Source organism: Limulus polyphemus, unplaced genomic scaffold (assembly GCF_000517525.1).
Source record: "Limulus polyphemus unplaced genomic scaffold, Limulus_polyphemus-2.1.2 Scaffold1037, whole genome shotgun sequence".
Classification (NCBI taxonomy): domain Eukaryota; kingdom Metazoa; phylum Arthropoda; class Merostomata; order Xiphosura; family Limulidae; genus Limulus; species Limulus polyphemus.
In genome coordinates, this window is record NW_013666647.1 from 332,472 (window position 1) to 342,970 (window position 10,499).

Sequence of the window (10,499 nt, forward strand, 5' to 3'; positions counted from 1 at the left end):
CACACACACACACACACACACACACACATATATATATATATATATATAGAGAGAGAGAGAGAGAGAGAGAACATAACTTCAATGATCTTCGTATATGTTCTTATCAGCATAGTTTTAGGACTGTTCTGTTCATCAGATCCATGTAAGTAGGTAGCAAGATATGTGTACAGATAGCGTACAGTGTTAGTCGTTTCATTCTTAGTTTCATCACTGTACTAGTACATACAATAGTACTGTTACGTCTCCGTTCGTTAGTTAATTTTCCGTAACTTCGTTCCAACGAAACTTTAGCGACACAAGTCCTTTCTTAAATAAAATTGGTTTATTCTTTCTGAATATAACTTTGCGATACACTTAATTTCAACAGTCGCGCTATAACAACGAACGTCTCACGTGCTCACTGCTGACTGCAGTTCAATTACTCACTGTTCCCCCGTCGCTTCGTGGCCAGTCTTATATATACAAGACTACACTACATCTAGTAATCTCCCGATAATTCATGAAGGTTCGAGAAGGAGTGGCGCGATACTAGTCACGTGACCTCGCTGACGCAACGGCACCTTTTTTTTAAACAGATTAAATACATATAGAATATAGAATGTCTAAATGTGCACCCTGTAAAGGAGAATTAATCACAAAATATGTTCCAGTTTATATAACAGTTGCACTTAAGTAAGATTATTTATCAGTTCTACTTCTACTCTGTCCAGATTGTTTTATATTTATGTTGTATGTATTCATATAATAATTTGATTTATATTCCTTAGGGCTTCTATCTCTACCTGTATGCAGGTAGTTTGATATTTTTGTTGTTCATCAATGTTTACCCAGTACATAATAAAGAAACTTCGCTTGCCACATCTGCGAATGTTGTGCGATCCTCCATAATGAACAGCTTAAGGAAATTTGGTCACAGATGGGAAACGGAAGACACCAAAAATCAAAGATCCAACAAGACTTACAATTCATACAGTGTGAAAAGCCACGGAAGCTTTTTCCTAAGGATTGGAGCAATAGGTTATTATGAGAGTAGTTATAATTTTAAAGATAAATAGAATGCAACCATGAAGTACTACCATGTAACGTAAACGAACAGTTAATACATTTGTATCATAACAAGTTAGCTAAATTCATTGTTGTTTGGGAATAGTTTTATAGAATTATTCCATGATTTATAGACATAATTAGTCTCTCCATCTTTGATAAATTATACGATTATTGACCAATACTGATTTTCTAACGTAATATTTATACATAAAAAGTTTGTGTTTTCGAATTTAAGACAAAGAAATGTGATATACGTTATTAAATCAGATATGGAGATTCCTTTTCTTTGTTTCACGAGTAATAGGAACATACAAGTTGATTTTTTATAGTTGCTTCTCAAATCGATACGGTTAGTTGCCATGACGTTGGCATTATCTTCGGTGTCGTCTCATTTTGTTACACGACGATATAATCAAGATCAAGAATGATATAAAAATAATTTATCTTTGTGTTAGTTTCACAGATGACATAACAACGCTGCCAATTTTCAGTCTTTACAGTTCACTGATCCAAAATTAATAACAGTTTTAGCTTTAACAACATAAACCAACAGTTTTGAGAACATTTTACAAAATGTTGTTCCCAATGGTAAGCAAATTATCTCATTTATGTTATTATTTGTCTTACCTGTTGCAGTATGCTAAATCCATCTCAAGACCGTTACTCTAGTTACGCTTGCCATCCTACACATGTCTAATATAGCTCACAACGTTTTACATTTCTGTCTCTCGAAAGTATTGCTTGTTTGTTTGTAATTAAGCACAAAGCTACACAATGGGCTATCTGTGCTTTATCCACCGCAATGTATCGAACTCCGGATTTTACGTTGTAAATCTGTAACCTTACCGCTAGTTCCCGGAAAATTTGAAGGAACGACTTCTGGAAAAATAAATATATACATTTTAACAATTTGACAGCGGAATTTAAAATCCTTAATTTCAAAGATATAACATATTGATATTAACTCAGCATTTTTTGATAGAATTTATAAAATATACAATGAGGCAGCCAAAAATTGAACAACTTTAACAACTTACTTAAAGACGAAATTCAAAAGTACACATACGAGAAGATAAAGAAAATATCTTAGGCTATAAAAGCTAGTAATCAGACGTCATTTTTTTTCAATAAAATGGTAATAAATATTTGAATATGTTCTCTATATAGTACAGTAGGCGTGTTTATATCACGTCAATTCTATAATTACATATCATATATGAGAAAACTGAGTGAGAAAAAGCGAGATATTAATGATTGTTCGAAATATTCCAACATATTTTCAGCCTTTGGACTAGGAACAATGATTTACAATGGACTGGAGTTTGGAAAGTTCTTCGAAATCCCAGTTACATCTCCATGCTATAGCATTCTTCTTGGTGTGAATCCTGTTGTCCAGATGATATTCACATTCTTCCAGATGCATTTTATATTTGTAAATACTAAAGTAAGTACACAATGTATAATAATCAGTCCAGTAGGAAACACATTTTATTGTAGAATTTTGATAGAAATAACTGTAGATATAAATATAGTACTTGCATACGTTTATAAATTAATCGACTTCAATATAACTTGTCTTTGTTTCTAAAAGAAATAATTTTCCAAGTATCGTCCAGATAAGAGAGAAAAAATCATATGCAAACTTAAAGATATCCAGTAAAAGGTTAGTTTGGGGGTGGTGAGCTTAGTATTATTTTTCTGGTGTAGCAAATTTTGTCGAAAAGGAAACCAAAGCCTGAACAAGTATGTAATAAGTGTTGAAGATTAGGATAATCTTAGCTTTCAAATTTTCTACATTAATTCAGCAAAGTCTCAATTATAATTAACAAATTATAAAAACAAAATCTCTGTCATTCATATTTTTATTAATGTAATCTCTACAAGAAAACATAAGTTATCGAGTGTTGTTGTGCTTGTTTGTGCCACTCTAGAAGTAATTCCAATTAATCGGTCAACCAAACACTGTCATCAGTAAGCGCCGATTATACTACAAAATACAAGTCATTCGTGTAAAGGTTTTTATAACTTGTATGTTACCTATTCACATATTGTTTTTCTTCTTTACTACCTACTCTATTAGTAAATATAAAAAGAAGTAATGTGAATTTTCAGCTCAACATACAGAGGTTGAAGGTGATGGCAAGATTTGGTCTAATGCATATGGTAGCAACAAACATATGTGTGTGGGTGCGAACATTGGGCAAAGAAACTCTTTACGAAATTTCAACACAGCTGATGAAAAATGGCAAAACCAATCTTATGGAAGAGTTGATAGTGTCAACCAGAGGTAAAGAAATAATTTTCATCCTAAAATATGTTTCATTTTGTTTCATGTTAAACATCAAAACACTTAACTAAAAATAATTTCTTATTCAATTATTCCTCGTACATTAATGTACTACACGGGGAAGATGAAATAGTTAAACAGCAGTATGGGTTATTAATTAAAGATCTTAAATCATTCGATATTTTATTCCGAGTAATATTCCATTGAAAGATTACGTTAACTATTTGAATTGAAAGAGTAATGAACAAGTTATGAATAAGCAATATTTTCTATTTACTGCGTATAGATTATAAATGCAGCGTGTCTTATTATTCTGCAAGTCCTTTGTGTGTTTTTTTACATAATTTGTTCTATAAATCTAGATGGAAATCTGAGAGTAAACTCGATGTCATTTATCAAATCTTTACAAAATGTATTATTTCTTTCTAATTTCAGATAATAACACCAAGATAAACAGCACCAATATATGCCAGAAAACAGACATAATTGGGAACATTGTGTCACAAGCGTCTCCATTTCTTTACCCTTTCATCGTGGAATTTAGTCTGATTGGATCGGCAGTTCTCTATGTGATGTGGAAGAACATAGGCAAGAACCCTGCCCTCGTAGTAGAAACGAAGAACAATGCAAATTTTGATGGGCCCAGTGCTCGTAACAGCACCAGAATGAATTGTGTTGGAGCGAGTAAAGGATTGTTTTTAGGCTTGCTAGTTTTGGTTATATGTTTGTGCTGTCTGATTGCATTTTTTGTGCTAGTTCATCACGAAGAGCATAAAATCTTAGCTATTTACTTAGGAGACGCATCACATTGTGCTCTTCTAGTTCTGAACATCATTTCTGTTATTGTGGGGTTTATTCAGATAAGAACTTTGAAGTATCTTCCTGACCGTAAAGAACAGTTTAGCAGCATCCTGCTAGTTATAACAGGCTTTGGGCTGTATTTATATGCTGTTTTCGGGATTATAGCAGGCTCTTTATCATCTATTTACTTTATTCCCAACGTACTAGTTCTGATAATCAGTGGTCTAACTTTGTTCCAAGCGATCATACAGTCTTTATTCATCTCAGATGTCGTCTGTCGATCGACATATTTACCCGAACACGATAAACAGAAGCCTGGAAGGCAAGTGATTACATTTTTGATTATCAATAATCTTACCCTCTGGATAATCTACACTTTGCAAATGCAGAAAATGGAAGCCAGTCCAATTGAGCTCAACTTTTTTGGTATGTGGGGTTGGACGCTTATTGTTCGAATCACACTTCCTCTTGCCATCTTCTACAGATTTCACTCTGCTGTTACATTTGCTGACGTTTGGAAAAACTCGTATAAAAACATCTATTCGTAACGCATGCCTTAACATTCCACTTCCGTGAAATACTTGTGTTTGTTTGTAGCTAAACATAAAGCTAAACGATGGGTTATCTGTGCTCTGCCCACCACGGGTATCGAAACCCGGTTTCTAGCATTGTAAAAAATAATTGTGAATTACGTCGTTTTTATCATACTGTTTGACAATTGAATCTAACTGCAGGGGCTTAACCAGTATTAAAGAGTAGTTTGGGGGGATATTTTTTCATAACAAAATGAGTGTCTTTTATTCTACACAGATAATTGAAGGGATTTATATGGAACTCAAATGTTTAAGTTTTTTAAATCAGAAGATAGCGGACCTTTCAAACTTTTTAGAATATAGGGGTGGTCGTTCGAACCTTCCTCCCTACTGGTTATGCCACTGAATTGATTTTAAAATGATCTTAATTACATTTGTAGCCTGAAAGAATGGAACTTTGTAAAATTATAATGTATTTACAATTTGTAAATCTTTATCAAAGAACTAATTGATATATTCGCAGAATATGTTTTATATGAGAACAATTTAAGTAGGATTTTTTTTTCAAATATAAGTAAAGTATTTACTGTACAACGTGTACCAAGAACTAAAATAATCTTTTCAATTACTCGTATTATTAATACCATAAAAGGCCCCAGTGGCACAGCGGCATGTCTGCGGACTTACAACGCTAGAAACCGGGTTTCGATACCCGTGGTGGGCAGAGCACAGATAGCCCATTGTGTAGCTTTGTGCCTAATTTGAAAAAAACAAACAAACAATACCATAAAAGATATATTTTGGCATGAAGATACATTTAATAATAATATGTCAAATGTGTATATAGTCACAGTACATTTGTAAATGTTTATAATGTCAAACTTCCTAAGCCAAAAGGAAGTCAAATTTTAACTTTAACCTAAGCATATTGATTTCCTTAAACAAGATGAACAATTAATTAATACAAATTCTTCTTGAAGAGAGTATGTCAGCTATACGTTTCTAAACTATGTTAGGCAACTAACTTATTTGGTTGATAGATTAAAAATAATCAATACTGGATTGTAAACTGGTTTTAAATGTGACATTTTTTTAATGACTATCATATAGATTGAATTATGACTGTCTGTAAGAAGAGAAGGCTAGGCCTGGTTATAGGTCAGCGTTTGAAAACACAGCAGCATGAAATGGGTATTTAATAAAATGCATTTACAGCACAGATAGCTAATTGTGCAGCTTTGTGCTCAACTAATAAACATTATTTATATGGATAATTGATTTTGTTTAATCAGTTAAATCTGCATAATTGGTCGATTCGTGCATAAATCTGATAAACTGTATAAATCGCATAAATTGCACAAGTAAGAAATTTCCGTAAATCGTTTGTTCCTTCCATCGCAAAGCTACACAATAGGCATACTGCGCTCTTTCCACCGTGGACAATCGAACCATACATTTTAGCGTTGCAACTCCGTAATCTTACTGTTGACCCAGCAGAGGACTGCATAAATCGTATATCATATTAATTACAGTCCTATACCACCCAAGGCAGAAAACATTCGCTTCACATACGCTTCGTCTCCCGTACCTTATGAATCTCACCAAAGCCGGGAAATTCCACAGAAAATACGGTGCATTTCTTGGTATATTTTGCACAAACGTATGAAGTAATGTCACGCTACTTATCAGCCTGAGAAGTATTCACGAGGAATAAAAATCGACCCACAGTTACTCACGAGAAGTTAATCCTAGGATCGATTGCAGGTGATAAGTAAATAGTCACCTCAGCCATTTTGATCAACTTGTAAATTTATTTCATTTGCTTGGAAGAATCTAGAAAGTTGAATAGTGGGAAACCCCTCTTGAACCTACGGGAAATCTCTCCCCAAATATCTTAAAGCTTGATCGTGAACAGATTGCTCAATGTAATTTGAGATATTCCAAATTTCTGGTAAACCATGAATCAAAACTACGTCATTTTTTTTAGAATCTAAGGGTGCGCTACGACTCACACACCCCTCCTCTCCCATTTCAGGTTACAAAACGCAACCCTGCGGTAAGGCATAACATTGAGTATTTTAGAGTTGCGTCTAACACACCCACCCCAAAAATATTTTGTATTATTATTTTCAAAGAAGTCAACAAAAATACAGCTGTGGTACAATTAAGGAAAGTAAAATAAATCTACCAAAAATCTAAGGACATTTCTGTCTTTCTCTTTTTACCAGTTAATTCCGCTTTTCTTCTCAAAAGACAATGTCTACGAGAAGTTGCTCCTAGTACCCCCCTCTTCCCGTAGGTACCACCGTTAGAAAGGGCTCCCCCCCCCCGAAATTGTCAGAAAAGATTGATGGTGCACACACATTAAAATAAAACGAAGACGAAAACAAATGTCCTATAATCAATATATACAAAAATGTATAGTTTTAGCTCCATTCACTTGATAACTTTGTACCATGGCAAATGAAATTTTGCTTCATTTGTCTTTCACACATTTATGACATATGTTATATCACAATTTTTTAATTATATAACAGGAAGAATATGTCACACTAATTTTTCTACTTAAAAGTGAGAATTATATGCATTGCATGTGTTTATGTTTATCTCTTTCAGGTTTACTTTTAGACTGAGTTTGATGAAGACTTAAATGGAATTTTAAGATTTTTTAATTTAAGACAAGGCTCAAGAAAAAACATGTATTTTGCTACAGCGATTCGGTATTTAAGATCTGAATCTCTAGCCAGTAACTTCAAGTTCTTGAAGTGTTGTCGATATTGTATATTAAACATATAATCTTTAATTAACTGAAAAGGGCTGGAGGTATGAAGAATTAAGATTGTTTTAGAAGTTTAAGGTATATACATATCGCACAATAATAAAATTATACAAACAACACCTGTATATTTCATTCGTTCATTTCAACTGAAATCCTTCAGGAGTTAAAATTACAAATGTTGTCTCTTAACTAATTTACACTATATTACTAAACTTGTTCAGTTAGGACACTAAGCTTGTATTGGGCTTAATTGGTACTTAATGACCATAGAAAGAGAAGTTTTTATTGGAAGCAGCTGGTAGTACTAGTGATCGACACATTTCAGTCCACCTTCTCATTCTCTTGCGCAAAATGCCGAGAGAAATTTATACTTACTGGAGGTGATATTGTGAAAAATCATCCCGACCACCCCAAGTTCATGCTCAGTTTGAATTGCGTTTGTGAGATTAAAGTACATAGCTGACATTAAATCCACCACCCAGAACTTACTGATTGTTCAGGACTGCGCACCCACTTGGTATGAATGGGCTACAGCTAATAAGCTGCTTATCTCAGCCATAATTGCAAGTTATGGGTTCATAGTTTCTTAAAAGTCAAAACTGAGGTAAGAACAATGGAAAACTATTATGTGAAGAGAGAAGTCCCACGACTCATTGCTTGCTTCAGCTATACAGTTGTGACTTGGAATATTACTGCGATTTCCCAACCAACTAAAGCGGTGAAGGAAGGTAATACCGTGATTTGGTCTTGGTTTATTGGTAATAGATGCCTTAACGTGTCGTGATGTTCTGAATAGTTCAGCACTATCTTCATCTCTACCACTTTCAACATGATGACGCACCATGCCATATCACATGTTATGTCCAGCAGCGATTTGAGACCAACAGTATTCCGATCCTGCCTTGACCTTCTCAGAGTTCCTACCTTTAAACCTCTTTAGAAACTATGAAAAGCTGTCCGAGGAACATTGTGCTTTTTCTTACCAGATATGAAAATTTCCCATTAGCGTAACATTGAAACAATATCTTTTTTAGTGGTGCTATGTATTACGCTTAGTAAACACCCTACCAAATGACCGAGTTAACACTCTTATTTCCAAAATTACCTATTTGAAGTAATGAAATTAAAAGACGTGAAAAAGGAAAGAAATTTTGAAATTTTATAACGTTTTATCTGTGGTCTTAATGTTCTTGATTATGCCTTGTGTTTATAACTGTACTGTTTCATTTTGACATTACTCCTTTTTGTGATAAAGTTGCTGAAAGTAAACGAACTGAACACAGTGTAACATGCATGCATTGTATGCAAGATTGTATAATTGGCACAATGCTATGTACTTATTGTACTTCTTTCATTGTTCATGACTAGAGTGACCAGACGTACAGTTTTGTCAGGGCAATCACGTTTATTGGTAGTTTGTCCCAGTGTTCCGAGAAAAGCTCTCGGACGCATAAAGCATCTCGGTTTTATGATAAAGATATCAAACTGTCTGTAACATCGAACCTCGAATGTAATAGGCCTATTTGATTTGCCCATTGTTGTAACACGTATTTTCCTGCCACTAAACCCTTGAAAGTTCCGTCTGTGCGTGGCGGGAAACCCAGGTTTGAAAACGGAGACAGTTAAGGCAGTGCTCACGGTCAAAACAGACTTTCAGTCATGTACAAAATTTTATGAATATTTAATTAAAAAACAAAAAAGAATTTTACGTTACTTTTCTTCTTCACAAAAATATGTTTAAAAAGTTTCAAAGTAATGCTAAATCCTAAAAATAGTATGTTTGAAAACATTATATATATTATAGATTCTTAAATACATCCAGGCTTATTTTAAGATGGATTGGATAAAGTGAATAATTAACGATTTTTTGGAATATAGTTTAAATATTTTTGCTCATTTGTTTTTTCTGTCACCAGAAAAAGAAGTCAAAATTATTTCTAAAACAATGTCAATATATTTGGAATTTGTGGAACAGTTCAAGAAATTTAAAGTCAATTAAATAACAGGCAAGTTATTTCAAATTTGTAACATTTTGAAATTAGGTGCAAGGGCTGGGCTGTCCCGGTTTTTCCCCAATAGCTTAAGTGAAACGTTGTTTATAAACGTAAATCACAGAGATAATACAAAAACTAGCTCGAAAGGAAAAAAAAAATCTAAGAAATGCCACATACATGTTAGCATTGGCGTATCCAGGAATTTGAAAGGGGGGGCAAGTCTCAACATTCATTCTTGCATATAATTTCTATTTATTTTTATAATATTTAAACTATTATTTCCTTTACATTGGTTAAATGAGTGTCATAACATGCCGGTTTATCGACGTTATTCAGCTACAGGGAATCGCGACTACGCTGAAGTTGGAATTTTGGAAACCATGAATACGATTTTGAGTGAGCTAGATGCAAGTTGAAGCTAAAGAATATAAACTGAGATAACCTACACAACGAAATTAGAAGTTGCAGGGAAAACCTGGTGAAAAATAAAAATACAAGCCAATATGCATGTTAGATGTAGAGTGACAATGTCAAGTTAATTTAATTGACACGATGAGTTCTGCAGTTGACAACGATTAAACAAATTATACTACTTTGTGTAATTTCTCTAGCTATAAAGTATCTTTTTGGTGTTTCTGCTAAACCTATAGCAAAACATTTTTTAATTATATTAAATAAATCAATTCAAAAATACGGACAGTTGAGCTCCACGTTGCTTATAAACTGATAAGTCAATAACTATTGCTATCTTTCGGAAAAGACATGAAACAAAATGATGAACAAATATTTTTAAAGGAAGAAGGCAAGACGTGAAACCAGAATAGTGGAACAATTTCAGTTCACATTAAACTTTACGATGCAGATTTATTTTACAGCTGAAAACTTCTATCAACACGCAGATAAATTATCCAAACCAATGGCCAGCTTTAATTATTTTTCTCATTGAAGTATTGATACGAATCTTATGTGAATCAGTAATCAACGAAATATATGAAAAACACTTTAGAGGGCATATCTAACGTAAATTATATAAAGCTATTGCTTGTTTTGTTTTAAGT

General features: G+C 33.5%; 1 protein-coding gene across 1 annotated transcript in view; it reads left to right on the forward strand.

The window, feature by feature from the left end:
• LOC106461817 (otopetrin-1-like) overlaps positions 1 to 4,805 on the forward strand; it is a 13,050-nt gene extending 8,245 nt beyond the window's left edge. The window contains exons 3-6 of the mRNA XM_022388891.1: positions 768 to 1,017; positions 2,331 to 2,491; positions 3,160 to 3,334; positions 3,770 to 4,805. Of these exons, the coding sequence (XP_022244599.1) occupies positions 768 to 1,017; positions 2,331 to 2,491; positions 3,160 to 3,334; positions 3,770 to 4,683 (1,500 nt within the window). The 3' untranslated portion in view covers positions 4,684 to 4,805. The remainder of the gene's footprint in view (positions 1 to 767; positions 1,018 to 2,330; positions 2,492 to 3,159; positions 3,335 to 3,769) is intronic.
• The last annotated feature ends 5,694 nt before the right edge of the window (positions 4,806 to 10,499 follow it).